Below are 15000 nucleotides of genomic sequence, written 5' to 3' on the forward strand. Positions count from 1 at the left end.
GTCCAACAATAATGGCTATGGGATGACGTAACTGGGTCCTTCTAGTCACTGGACAAGCGCAAGCAGGTCTCCCAGTGGAATTGAGCTTCCTAGCATCAGCACTCACTAATGGTCTATTAAAATATCAACTACTTCAAAGTAAACGGATTTTTCCTCTGCCAGCTCCAATCCCCTGAAGCTAATCAAACGCAGCGGCGAGGCCCAAGGAGCATAATCGCTTTTACGCAGCAGATTACAAGGAACCACTTAGATCCAATGTCGACAGATCGGGTGTCCTGGCGCTCCCCATTCAGTTAGCGCGTGGAGTGGAAACTCTGTTTCCCGGTATAAATAAACGGTGTCCCCCTGCCATCCTAGACCACCGGCACCAAATAAAGCCGCCATCTCCTAAAACACAGTTGCCTCCAGAAAATGTGAGCACTACTAACATTAATTGAGGTAACAAACTAATAATTCCTGGGTCACTTGCGCTGACCAAACAGGAACACTTTGATTCTACAAAAACAATTCTACAATCTTCTTCATAAATTCTACAATCTTTTTCGATTTGTAAAATGTTACTGAAAACAGTATACATCTATGAAACAAGTGGGTTAAGGTGGGTTTACATGTTTTTGTGAAACGGCTTTGCAATCGTTCACTCAAATCTTCACTCGAAATATTAACATATATAGGTAATCTACTCTAAACACAAAATACGGCTAATAGGCACATATGATAGTAACAAGGACCCGTCAATTACGTTTTTTCCCTAATGTCAGGGCTTACACAATGGGATACAATTCATTACATTGTGTGAACATTTCAACTAGGCATGACTAAACCAGGCATTCATAGTTTGATTTATAAGTGATTAATATAGTCTATACTGTAAGTCTATAGGTCTATGTGTGCTGTCGGTGGAGTCTATTAAAAGTGAGCTACACATACGCAGATAGGCCGATGCGCAACAGGCCTATTTTACTTTGGTGTGCGCAAACTTTTTCATCAACAGCTGCTCGACGAGTGTAATAGGCCTATTGTCCAAACCAGTCTGAAAGCTCATATTTATTATTGATTAAGTGTCTGTCTGACACATGAATAAATCGTCTTTACAGCTATGCTATTGACCAACACGCAGTGGAACCACTGCCAAGCAATAATATCCTAATAATAATAGTATAATAATAAAATAAAAACGATTATTATTATTATTATTATTATTAGTAGTAGTAGTAGTAGTAGTAGTAGTAGTAGTAGTAGTAGTATTGTTATTATTATCATAATCAATTGGATATTTTTATATGATAACGGTGGAAGTCAGTCGTTTCTTTTCTTTTTTTTTCGTTGAATGAAATAATCTGTACACCATCATAGATCCTTTCTCATATCAGGCAGGTCTTTCAATCAAGAGAGCTGTCTCCGGTAAAAAGCTAATCTGCAAGCAAGGTCAAGAAATTAACCGGCTACAGACGATAGTAGTCTGCAGCCTCTGTCCATGGTCCGTATCAATCTGCAATGGCTATGTGACAGCATTTTAACGGGCTCGGAAACATCCTTGCCCCTAAATAACTGTAGGCCTATAGGAAATAGGGGTCACTGCAGAGACGCTTTACTGCGAGCCATATCAATACATCATCATGAGTATTTTTGTATCGCAATCCTTATTCTGATCCAAAGCGAATACCTTCGTGTCTTGGATGAAGTCTGGAAGTACAATTAGACTATTAGACTATTAGACTATTAGCCTAAATGTAATAGAAACTAAAATGACTGGATAAGACACTGTGTGAAGCCTACATCAATTATAGACTGTAAACATAGGCCTATACGAAACAATTCCAATGTGCACTGCATGACATTGTGGTGTTCACTAATTGTAAGCGATACAGTGGCGTTAAATGTCAGAATCGGCATTGAGTATTTCATAAAACGACGATTATGATCGAATGATTGGCCTACTGGTCGATTAGACCAAAACAATTTTGTATTAATGAATCCACCGCAATGTGTGCTTTAAAAGAAAATGATGTCACCTTGGAATGTTCCCTTAGCTCACATTCAATTTAACAAATTAAAGTTAAAACTTCAGCCAATGAGGGTGCAGAAAAGCTGCCCTAACCAATCAGATGAGAGAAAGAGGGAACAATATTGCGGGCGGGGTGTGAGCAAGAGAATTGTCCCGAGCAGCGATTGCCCCACAGCAAAGCCGTCGTGCCAAACTTGAGCATATTGCAGATGGACAGACCTGTCAGAGCCGCGAAGGAGCGCGAGAAAATTCGATGTCACATAGCCATTAAACGTAAACAATCCAAACCGAGCTTAAGGAAGAGAACTAGATGGTAAACTAACATAAACACTTCCACTACCCATTTTTCTTTTTGCACACTGATATCATCACCTTCGAGGACCGTGCAACGGTGCTGGAAAGGGGGAGAGAGAATGGACCGGGCGTCCAGCACAAGCCCCAGCGGCGCAAGTCACCCCCCACAACCTCCACAGCACGAACCTATCAGTTTCGGCATTGATCAGATACTCAGCGGTACCGACCAAGAGGGTCCACAACACAACAACAGCCGGACTGGTTCCGATACTGGCAATTCCATAAGTGGAGGGAGTTACCATTTAGGTAGTCCAACTGGAGCCAGCGCGGCGCCTTTCACTTCCATATCCAGTTCTTACCATGGGATCGCAGCATCTTACGAGGAATCAAGTGCGTACGGATTGAACTTCACCCTCGCTCCAGGAGGAGTGATACGCGTCCCGGCCCACAGGCCACTGGCCGCTGCTGTTCCCCCTCCAATCGCCAGCGCGGTGCCCGGACTAGGCAGCATCAGTTTCCCCTGGATGGAGAGCAGCCAAAGATTTGCAAAGGAGAGATTTGCAGGTAAACATGAGCCAAACTTGAGATCCTCTCACTCGTAACTTAGATGTTCGGGTAAATCATGACAGGTCTTGGAGATTTGCTTAAAATTCGAGTCATGCACACTCTTAGAAAAAAAAAAGTTATAATCACTTGGAACCATCGCAGAAACCTGGAAAAAAAGGTTCCAGGTAGAACCAAAAATGCCTTTGATTTATAGCACCAAAAAATGATTATATATGTGACAAACAAAAGGTTCCAAATACCAAATGGGTTCTTGGTGTGTCACCATTAAAGAACAATTGATGCTAAGTACCCTTTCAGGCCAGAGACATGTTTGGTCCTAATTGGAACCTTTTTTTCCAGGGTTCTGCTATGGTGACAAAATGATTCAATGTAGAACTTTTCTTATATGGGGGCTTTTGGTCAGCAAAGTGTTTTTTTATCGACCAGGGTTGGGGTATACATTTCAACAATAGCCTTGAAGATAAATTGACATTGCAGTTTAATTATTGTGCCATTTTTTTCTTTTTTTTTTTACTGATTTTTCAATGATAAGCAAATAGTTGAAGTGTAATTGCCCCCCCCCCCGTATCCATATTAGTCTAAAGAGGCTTACATCAGTGGGTTGTCTAATGTAGGCTCTGAAGTGGGCTACTGGGCTGCCTATAATGGATAAAGGGGTCATATAGTTTCGTATTTAAAATGTAGATACATTTATATGCTAGAGAGCGCTTAAGTCAACTTGAAAAATTTTCACAGCGGAACGTGTCATGTCATTCAAAATTATTAATGTTATTCATCAATTATTCAAAAACTTAAAGGAGGCAAAATGCTCGTTATAAAATTGTATAGTTCTTAAAATGTAACTGCCTCAAGTGTGTACGCATAAGGAGCTTATGACAATGATATTCGAAGGTATTCTTCGATAAGGCCTCAGTCTCATTGCACATTCAGAAGTGTCACAAAATAGTTCCATATCGCCAGGTAGCTTTGACTGCATGCACACGCGTGTGCCGTAGATACAATGCGAACAACAATGCATCATCAAGTTTGGTATACAGTAGTCCCTATCATTGGCTATAACAAGCAATGTGGCCACATCTCAACCAAAAATGGTTTTTTTTAAAATATCAAATATCAAAATGAAACAAAACAGATAACAGGGTAAAGGGACAAACACAAATACATTACAGATAGTGGCCTATAATCCTTATAAAACAACAAACGAGTAACCTTTTCAGCAAACCATGTCTGGACCACAGTATGAGCCAACATTTTACACCGGAAAAATGAGAAAGATATTTTACTCAAATTGTTATGCATTTGGACAAGAATAACATTGGCATTGTATTTAGATTTTTGTTCATGTTTACTCAACTGCACTTTAGAGCCTGCATGACATATGCTTTGCATACTTCTTTCGTTCATTATTCTACTGAGATATTTGATTTAGACAGAAGGCCTACGCTCCCTATAGCCCAAAGCTTTTTGTATTTTCATGGGATGACTATGTGAGTCGTGCGCGTCCACATTTAAGTTATCATATCAAAATCGTTGTGGTCAATTTGTTGAGTGTGTTTGGCTTCCTCGTATAACACCGTCTATCTGCTAATTCGATTAAACAGGAACACTTTTACCTGTTTTACCTGTGTTTTGTTGTCGGCTATAACTTCGTAATGGTAAAACATGTTATTATGATTAGGACATTTATTGATGTGTATCATTAGTATGGTTTGTATAAGGCTTATTTATTAAGCCTATCTATTAAGACGTTATTATTATATTTATGATTATTATCATTATTATTTGTATTATTATTACTGTTATTTTTTATCATTGTTATTATTATTATTATTATTATTATTATTATTATTATTATTATTATTATTATTATTATTATTATTATTATTATTATTATTGTTATTACTATTATTATCAGTGGTAGGCCTAGTAGTAGTAGTAGTAGCAGCAGCAGCAGCAGCAGCAGCAGTAGTAGTAGGAAGAAATATTATTAGTAGTACTATAGAGGTGGTAGTAGTAGTAGTAGTAGTAGTAGTAGTAGTAGTAGTAGTAGTATTAAACAATAAAGAACGCAATGTTTATCGTTGTTATAGAACAGCCTACACATATCAAATCATGGTCGATTACTAAAAGTTCCTACTCGTGGGAAAGATTGGCTACAATGAAATAAAATATTATCATGACCTAGGCCGTTAAAATTCAAATAAACGAAGTGAGGATGAATGAAAATTAATATTCTCACTTCGTAAAACAAAACACAAACATAATCACAAAAAGCAGAAAATTGGGCAATATTCACAGCACAAACATATAACAATCGTCGGTTGACGTCCCCAGTAAATATGTAAGCGTATATATTTTTCCCCACCGTTTGTGTGTCAGTGGATGCATGGTCTGTAATATTTACTAGGACCTTTGTTTTTCTTCTGGCGAACACGATGATGATGTAAAGTATCATTAATAATTAAGGAGGGTTATATAAGATTGCCTGTTAACGTTTTTTTAACCGTGTATTTGACACTAGAGAAGCCTCCCTCAACTGAATGAATGGAAACATATGCTGAACATTGTCATTAACATCCTCAGCATGACCGACTCTCAAAGGCTACATAAATATTGTATACCCAAAACATTCTATAATATTAGGAAGCAAATGTCCTTGTCTGCTATACAGTAGTATAAACCAATCGTGAATAAGCCAATACAAAAATATAAAAAATATGAAATGTGATTATTTTTATCAATGAATTGGATGTTGACTACATTCACATGATTATAGTCATAGTTACAGTCTTGGGTGCCTTAATCTATCACTTTGGCTCCTGTCTCAAACTAATGGATATATAAGTATTTTGTATGATTTTTTATGTTGATTGTTTGATCTAGAATTGTTTAATGATAAACAATAATTCAGAAATGTTTCTGAATATGGCCTCTATCTGCTTCACTGTATAACACCTATAAAACTGTGCTTTAACATTTCCAATCTGTGACAAGCCAATGAGATAGAGAGATATATACTGTATATATATAGCTGGAGGGTAAAAGGTTTAACATTTGTCATCAAAGAAATCAGAGTTAACTTAGATTTGAAAGTATCTAGAAGATTTATTGAGTTAAATGTTGTCAATGAAAGTGAATACAGTCAAATATCAGGTGAATCTCGATAACTTGTTATGTGACCTTTTGTCCATGCCTTGTTCTCTCCTTATTCCAACGCGCACACACACACACACACACACACACACACACACACACACACACACACACACACACACACACACACACACACACACACACACACACACACACACACACACACAGCTGCACTGACGCCATTCACAGTGGCCCGGCGGATCGGCCACCCCTACCAGAACCGCACACCTCCAAAGAGAAAGAAGCCACGCACATCCTTCTCCAGGGTGCAGATCTGTGAACTGGAGAAACGCTTCCACCGGCAGAAGTATTTGGCCAGTGCAGAGCGGGCTGCTCTCGCCAAAACCCTCAAGATGACCGACGCGCAGGTCAAAACCTGGTTCCAGAACCGCAGGACCAAGTGGAGGTGAGACACCGGAATGAGAGAGAGGGTGAGAGGGAGAGAGAGGGAGAGAGAGGGAGAGAGAGGGATGTCTATTTCTATTTCTCTTTCTATTTCCTATTTCCTATTTTTGGAACTGTAGAGCAAGGTCTTTCTGGGAATCACTGAGTTCTATTAAAAATAGTTTTAATAAAAAAAAATATTTAACATTTATTTATTCAAGTCCCATTGAGGTCAAAAGTCCTCTTTCTCAAGGGAGACCTGGCCAAGAAGGCAGAGGTGCACTGTATTTCTCAAATGGTCCTCTGTGGCTCAGTTAGTAGAGCATGGTGCTAACAACGCTTAGGTTGTGGGTTTCCTGCTGGGACCATATATACTGAAATGCATGCACTCACTGCAATGTAAGTTGCTTTGGATAAAAGTGTCAGCTAAATGGCATATATTATTATATCATAGAAAGGCCTAGCATTGTAGGCTACACTGATGGTAGTGGATACCCAATATCTCAGATGCCCTAAACTGACAGAGTATTGTCCTTTGATCTAATGCACTTTATTCCAATGTAAATGTGAAATATTGACCCCTTTATATTTGATCATACCCTACTGCACATCTTTGGTTGACTCCCCAACCAAACCTTCACACACCATTCCTCTCTGCAGAGTAGTAACCTAGTTCCTCTCTGCAGAGCAGTAACCATTGACATTCAATGGATTATGCTTTTCCTAACATCATTCACTGAACTCTACCGAGTGTCATTAAATATTGGACTAAGTGTTTGGCTCAAAGACTTTGTGACTTACGGGAAATATAGCTTGAAATTGTTGGAGATAAAACATGCAGACTTAATAGCTAATGAAATATTAACTGGATCTTGCTCTCTCGCTCTCTCTCTCTCTCTCTCTCTCTCTCTCTCTCTCTCACACACACACACACACACACACACACACACGTTTTACACAATAAAATGTCAGGGAGGAGCTTTCTTTTTTCTTTTCTTTTTTGCAATAAGCCTGGATAAAATAGCCCCCCCAATATTGTTAGGTTTTCTCTTGCAGAAATGACAGGCCGTTGGTGTGACTAACCTTGATTAAAAATGTATACTTTTTTGGTTAAAAAAAAAAGTTGTTGCCAATTCTTGTCTGAAAAATCGAAAAGTTGATGCTCTATAGAAAATAACACACTGCATGACTCCATCTTGAGCTGTAAGTTCTGGTTGCAACAATGTCACTGTCACCTCTAGTTTCACCTGTGTCCTCCCTACTGTACAGCCAATGCTATTGACAGGTGGTTAGATCTGTCATTGTTTTGATTAAGGCCTTTATAGGTGGATGATAAACGTCTCTCTCTGTAGACAAGTCCTCGAACAGTGAATCTAAATAAGTGTCCTGTCTTTGCGTTTGTCCCTGCCCACTCCCCCACTCCCCACATCTCTTTGTTGCCAGGCGACAGACGGCCGAAGAAAGAGAGGCGGAGCGTCAGCAGGCCAATCGGCTGATGATCCAGTTGCAGCATGACGCCTTCCAGAAATCACTGAGCGACTCGGTTCCATCCGATCCACTCTGCATCCACAACACCTCCCTATTTGCTTTGCAGAACCTGCAGCCATGGGCCTCTGAGGAGGGAGGCAAGCTAATAGGCAGTGCCACCAGTCTGGTGTGATGGGGTGGGACACACGGGCACCGCACTCACTCTGACTGGCCAAAACGCCAAACTGTGTGTGTGTGTGTGTGTGTGTGTGTGTGTGTGTGTGTGTGTGTGCGCACATAGTTGATTGGTGAGCAACGTGAAATGAATGAGTTATTATTGTTCCTCCAGCATATGAAGTCTGGCGAAGAGTGTTGGAGGGAGTCAGAAACTGAAACCAAAAATGCACAGTTCACTGACTTGAACAGGCGGTGGAGCGTACGCCGGGACCTTGTATCAGATAGGTCCTGGGTGGCATGACAACCTGTGGTGACGCCTATCCTTGAGCCAGCTCCATAATTCCAAACTGACATATTGACTGACTGACACGGCACAGATTGGCTAATTTGTCCCTCCCACGACCCATCTGTTGTTTGACCACTATACCAGCTCTCTGCCCCAGTGTTTCACAACAGCTATGGGAAGGAGAGAATGTGGAGGATGGAAAGAGAGAAAAGTACTTTTTGAGAATATAGAAATCTTTGTTGTTGCATGAGTCCTGCTCACCATTCTCTAATTTTCCATGTTGAATTCAATCCAATGGTTTCCTCCCAAAGTATCACACTTTTTGATCAGTATTGGGAAGAGACGTACTAAAAAGCCACTGTGCAGGCTTTTGATATAACAACTCTCTTATATCATTTGAATATTATTTATTAAGTATGTATTATGTCTCCTATTGAACTAGGAGGGGGAAGTTAATTGGTCCCACAAACCAGATATCCACAAGTGATATGTGGTAGCCTATAGTGGTTCTCCAGGATGAGAACTGCTGTTCAACTAGTTAATTTAAAAGCCAGACAACATTTCTGTTTTTGCTACCTCCATAAACAGGATCCATTTAGTACTGTAAACATTTGCAGACATGCACACACACAGACATGTGCGCGCACACACGTACATGCATGCATGTGTGCGCGCGCACACACACACACACACACACACACACACACACACACACACACACACACACACACACACAAACAATAGGAAGAAATTGTACATTGTTTTCATCAGGATTACTACACAGCTCAAGGGCTATAAAATAAGACGGAAGGAAGAACATCATCTGCCAATGGGGCAAAATGCAATCCAACAGAAGAGGAAGCTAACAATAGTGCTGTTTATTCAAGCCAGACTAGACCCATTCACTGGGAAAAGTGGATGCTACTCTTGCAAGACAGCAATATTTGAATGATCAAATGCATGAAGATGGCATTGACGAACGAAGACATTGAGTCAGTGATAATGTGGTGTAAAGGACCTGTCCTCTGACACATCAGAACATCTAAGGCAGTCTATGATGGATGGACATCTGTACTGTCGGTTGCCTCCAAACCCATGTATCATACTTTGTATTTGGTAAATATGTAAATAACTAAATCAATTAAACAAAAATAATAAAAGCATTCTCTTGTTTTTGCTTTGGATCTCTCTTGCCAATATTGTTGTATTCAAAGATAGCCTTGTTCTGCGGCCGCCCATTCATTTATTTATTTTTTTCATTGCATAAAGGAACATGACAATATGGCACAATGATAACAGGCATTCACAAATGGAGTGCATTACAACGGTGATATAAATACAACATCCACATGAGAGGTGTTACTGAGACAAAACACACACATTAGATTGCAGGTGTTAACATATTTCTTTTCCTCCGCCCATTCATATTTTCTACTATACCATCTCCTAGAACGTATTTATTGTGTAACTGGTTTGCACTGCGTCCCACAAAGAATTTGCACAACATACACATCGTTTTACACACAAATACACACAAATACAATACTAAATAAACTGCACCACAAAGAGCTGTATCAATAACGCTCTGTCACACACAAACACATTGACAAGAGAAGATTCTGCCTACCACAGATCAAAGGCACTTACACAGGGAGAACAGAGATCCACAGAGACCATAAAAAGGCTCTCCCCATTAAAGCCCCTCTCCCTGAGTGCTGACTCATATGAGCTGACCTGAGGGAAGATGGATGGGCCTGAGTGGGGAGTCCATTACAAATGTCCTAAACAAAGGGGCACCGCAACCATGCTTAACAAAACGTATTCTAGCTTCACCATATAAAGCTCTAGAATCTGCACTAGCTCTTTGTATCGTAAATTCATAAACAAACCCATCGTTCAGCATAGCAGGTCCCATAGACGTGTGACAGGACTAGCTCTCTCCCTCATGGCCTGAGAGGCCATTTGGGAGAGTAGGCATTAATAGACCCAGTCTCAGGCTAATTGATACAGGAAGTCTCCTGACCTTCTGGACCCTGTCCAAGTCTAGGGGGATGATGAGATCACCCCTAGGGGCCTCAGGGATGTAGCACAAGCAAGGGGCTCATCTATACAACAGCCCCCTCTGCTGGCCTTAGTCTCTACTGCCTTACACAGACTTCATAACTGTAAGTCAACTGAAATACTGTAGCTTAGTCAGGCTGTACACAAATAATACTCAAGACGGTAGCATTTCTTCCTCAGAACGGTTTATTGTTGATCACAATATCTCTGGATGGAGAGCTGCTCATATACTTTATAACAATTCAATAGAACCGATATCATCAAATTACAACACCAGTATAATATGACATTCGAGTTACCTGTACTTCCAGATGCCATTCATTCAAGACACTGGTACATTACCTGCTTAACACTACCTTTTTATTGCAAAATAATAAATGTATGAGTGACGTTCAAAAACCCTTTGTTTTACAGTTAAATTAAGACAAATATTAATCTCAGGCCCCCTCGCCCTCCAAAATGCAAGGACAGAGAATAATCCATACACACCATACAAACAAACTCATAGATGACACAGAACAGTCATAAAATCATTAAACCCATCATTTACAAACATAACTCTAGCAATAAAAATGAACAGATTACCTAACTGCCTGAGGGACAATTGTTTTCACCACTTAGGCCCGACTTCAAAAGGCTACGTACAACACAGTAGCAAGGATTTCATTTACAAAATGCAAAGTTCAGAGTGGGTCTTCCCAAGTCCGTTCACATGAAATCTGGAGTAGTATCCATTTCTTCCGCTCTCCTTGCACAACTTGGAGGGTAATTGAAGGGTACAGGTGCTTCGAGGGCCAGGGGGGGGGCTCAATTCTCAGTTCCCACTAGTCTGTGCTCCTACAGGGCGCTGGAACAGGACATACAAGCGCAGAGACGCTTTTAAAGGGAAACCAGAGTGTGAGACACTGAGTGGGACACGTTGAGGGCAGGGCAAGGTAGGCCAACAGTGGGGACCAAGGTGGCTAAGTAATACAAAAACAAAATAAAAAGAACAATAATGATAAAAAAGAGCCGACATTTATTTTGTATCTTTCACCGTCTGTCTCCACTTCCACAGCTCCTCAATGACCTAAAGGAGGGTGGAAAATAACAAAGTTAAGTTTGTAGAGAAACTCAGTGGACATGGGTGAGAACATGTTCAATTGGTGAGAGCTTAGAACTTCTTAGAGGTATTGGTGTGTTCTTTTTCATCAGTTCATCACTGAAACCATTATGTCCTTCATTGCTCCTCAGGTTTGTTTTGATACCCTTGGGCCATGCAAACTTGATTAATTGGTTCACGGATTTAATTTTCAGGAAAGTGAGGTGAGCAAACGGGGGGAAAAAAATATATACATAAGTGATTAAAGTGTATAGAGTCCAATATCCAGCTTAGATGGATAAACATTATGCTGATTTCAGTCTCATTATAAAATACATTAATTCATTTGGGTACCTTGGCAAAACAGAATCATTGAGGTATCATTATGCTATTTTTTAGTCATATAGGCCTATACAGTACACATTATTTGAAATGACTGAGAAAATAAGACTGTAGCTTTAATGAAAATGCTGCAATTTAATCATTAGCCGTGTTTGACCTGAAATCCATGAACCATATTCAATTGTAGCCTAGTCTAGTGTAGCCATACCTCCAAATCGCATTGTTCTTACGCCTCTTTTGGAGGCTTAGATTAAACTGGACGAGGCGATGGGAGAATGTGCCCTCACTTTTATTGGATGTTATTCCAAAAACCCTCCCCAACAACCATGGAATGGTTGGTTGCTGTTATGTCTATGTATGTTGTTGGTCTCTTTTCTGACTGGGTAGGACTATTTTGCCTCCTTTACTAGTTTGCAACATTTAAGAAAACTGAAGATAACATTAATTGTAGTCAAATGATGAAATAATTTGCATTTCTGTCTTCCCTAAAACACAACACTGCCCGTTTAAGACCTCAGCCAGTCATCGTGAATCTTGTGTTGAAAAAGCACTACACAGCTAGTTAAGCTATGAAATATGAAATCTGTAGTTTATTTAGTTAAATCAGGTCTTGCCTTATACAAACCTAAAGTAAGTCAGATTCATAATAATCTAAATATCCATTGGCAGCATTACTATACCTTGGTATCCTCGACTCGTAGACCATTCTTCAGAAAGTTCTCAAACTTGGTCTGGAATTTAGGCAGCAACACTCCCTGAAACCAAAGACACGGCACAAATTATTACAGGCTTTTATCCCCTTTACGCAGAGAGGCGCAGGGGTGCCCTTCAAGACTACACATTTGTTCTAGAATGAACAGTGTCTCAGTTTTTTGGTAAACAGTTCTTTAGCATACATCAGCTAGAGATCAGCTCATCGAATCTCATCACTGTCTGAAAAGGCAATTTCCCGAAATGTCAAAAGTATAAGGACCAACATGTTCAAAAAGACAAACCTTCTCCACTGTCGCAAGCATCTTTGCCTTCAGCTCAGCGACGGTGAGGGGCACTTGGGGGGTTTTTGGGATTCCCTTTTTGTTGCCCTTGGTGTCCGGGGTCTTTGCCTGTGAAGGAGAGCAATTAAGTGAGTGTCAGGGAAGGACTGAGCCGGTGCATTTCTGGGGGTGTGTGGGGGGATATTGTATGCATTTGTGTGCCATTATATTTGAAACAGAACAATTCTCTCAACAATGGGAGTGGCCATCTTCAGTCTCAGTCTTTTGGTAAGCAGTTGTTGAAAATACATCAGCAACAGTTCAGCTCAACAAATTTCATCTTCGACGATAGATGCCATGCAACGATAGGGAAAGCAACCTATACCTACATTCAAAACATGCTTGTGAGAACACACGGCACTCAGACACCCAGAGAGGTGATCCAAGCTGGGTGTCATTGTTCAGAATCAATGTATGTGAACATACAGAACAGAAAAACAAGGGCAGAAGCACTAACCTGTTTTCCAGCTGGTGTGTTGCCTTTAGGACTCTTTCCATTTTGGGCAGGAGACTTTGCTTTGGACGGAGTCTTCTTAGGCTGTGATGAATAGGGTTTATGGTTTTATGTCAACTAGTAGCAGACGGCTTATGCCAAGACAGGTACATGTTATCGAACATCAACAAAATAATTCCCTGGGGAGTGGCAGTCTTCAGTCTCAGTCTTTTGGTAAGCAGTTGTTGAAAATGCATCAGCAGCAGTTCAGCTCAACAAATTTCATCTTTGACTACAGATGCCATGCAACAATTTAAGCAGATAGTATACAGGCTTTCATAATTAACTCAATTCAATGTGGGTAGAAATTGCCCTCACCTTAACAGGAGATTCTTCAGCCTCGCTGTCTTCATCCCTAATGAGGAGTCATGTTACAAATCACTGTTTCATAAAAACATGAGCATTGAACACTGCTAAAAAGAGAAACTTCTATACTTACTCATCATCCTCCACCTCCACTTTCATTTTTTTCTGTGAAGAAAAGGGCTGGTCAGTGTCAGATGAGGATGTGTGTGTGTGTCTATTTCAGGTGACTAGACAAGGTTGGACACAGGTACTGTATGGAGATTGACCTGGGATTTAAGTGCTGGTGCTGAGGCTGGCCTTTTCTTGGACGTCTGAACCTCCTCTTCCTCATCCTCCTCCTCATCCTCCTCATCGAACGACTGGTCTCCTCCCATCACTGGTAGAAAAACAAGATAACAACTTAAGAGCCAATGGCTTATGCCAACAAGTATTTTTTCTACTGTCAATATAGGATCAGTTTTTCAGTGGCCGTCTTCAGTCTCAGTCTTTTGGTAAGCAGTTGTTGAAAATGCATCAGCAACAATTCAGCTCAACAAATTTCATCTTTGACTACCGATGCTATGCAGCTTCCTGGCAGAGGAGATCATACTTACTGACAAGGTGCTGACCACTGATGTGGATTGGACCGGAACCAGACTTGAGACGGAAAACAGCAGGGGGTGTGATCGCAAACCCACCAAGACACACCTGCAACACACAAACACTGAGCATGAACTCTTGTCCACAACCACACTAACAAATGCACTTGAGCTTTGGCTTAGAGGTGTCTATGAATAACCAGATATTTTGATGATGCCCAACATCTCAACTCACACTTGGGAGGGTGGAGGGCTTGAGTGAAGCAAGCACTGCTTTAACCTTCTGACCCTCTGTGTCCTGCCCTTCCACCTCTACAATGTGAAGCTCATCCTTGGTGCTGGGGTCCACACACACCTGAGAACAAAGGTACAATCGCACTGTTAGCACCAACTTATGATAAAAAATAAAAAATCTGGACGTGAACTGATGAGTACTATCTAGATCATCTTACCATCCTTAAATCCAGCTGGTGCTCAAACTCATCCTCCTCTGGGTTGAATACAACATCCTTCCCAGACTTCAATTCGCACCCTGTTGAAATATGTTGAAAACATTCATTAAAAAGTATTTACACATCAACGAAACACAGCCGGGAACCAGCAGAAAAAAGGTCAAACTTCTGAAGTTGGTAAGAGGGGTCATCTGGGGTGAGGGCGACACATGTGGGTCAACCCACGTGGTGACACTTGTAACATAGGGAATTCCATCATATCCATCACATCTTTCATATGAATGTATTCAATTAAAAATAATACGGGTTTGTTGTTA

The 15000-nt window shown here is 40.6% G+C and overlaps 2 protein-coding genes across 2 annotated transcripts in view; one reads left to right on the top strand and one right to left on the bottom strand.

Moving 5' to 3' along the window:
- Positions 1 to 2421: 2421 nt before the first annotated feature.
- Positions 2422 to 8066, top strand: tlx3b (T cell leukemia homeobox 3b; the record flags this gene model as incomplete). Its single annotated transcript, XM_083691138.1, has 3 exons — positions 2422 to 2866; positions 6191 to 6428; positions 7850 to 8066. 3 exons carry the CDS (start codon positions 2422 to 2424, stop codon positions 8064 to 8066), a joined length of 900 nt encoding a protein of 299 aa, XP_083547264.1.
- A 2499-nt stretch (positions 8067 to 10565) lies between these two features.
- npm1a (nucleophosmin 1a) overlaps positions 10566 to 15000 on the bottom strand; it is a 5184-nt gene continuing 749 nt past the window's right edge. The window contains exons 2-11 of the mRNA XM_083665118.1: positions 14684 to 14763; positions 14467 to 14586; positions 14247 to 14340; positions 13920 to 14029; positions 13787 to 13818; positions 13666 to 13702; positions 13312 to 13392; positions 12816 to 12923; positions 12501 to 12575; positions 10566 to 11466 (exon numbers count right to left, since the gene is read on the bottom strand). Of these exons, the coding sequence (XP_083521244.1) occupies positions 11416 to 11466; positions 12501 to 12575; positions 12816 to 12923; positions 13312 to 13392; positions 13666 to 13702; positions 13787 to 13818; positions 13920 to 14029; positions 14247 to 14340; positions 14467 to 14586; positions 14684 to 14763 (788 nt within the window). The 3' untranslated portion in view covers positions 10566 to 11415. The remainder of the gene's footprint in view (positions 11467 to 12500; positions 12576 to 12815; positions 12924 to 13311; positions 13393 to 13665; positions 13703 to 13786; positions 13819 to 13919; positions 14030 to 14246; positions 14341 to 14466; positions 14587 to 14683; positions 14764 to 15000) is intronic.

Source organism: Argentina silus, assembly GCF_951799395.1.
Source record: "Argentina silus genome assembly, chromosome: 2".
In the NCBI taxonomy this organism is placed as follows: domain Eukaryota; kingdom Metazoa; phylum Chordata; class Actinopteri; order Argentiniformes; family Argentinidae; genus Argentina; species Argentina silus.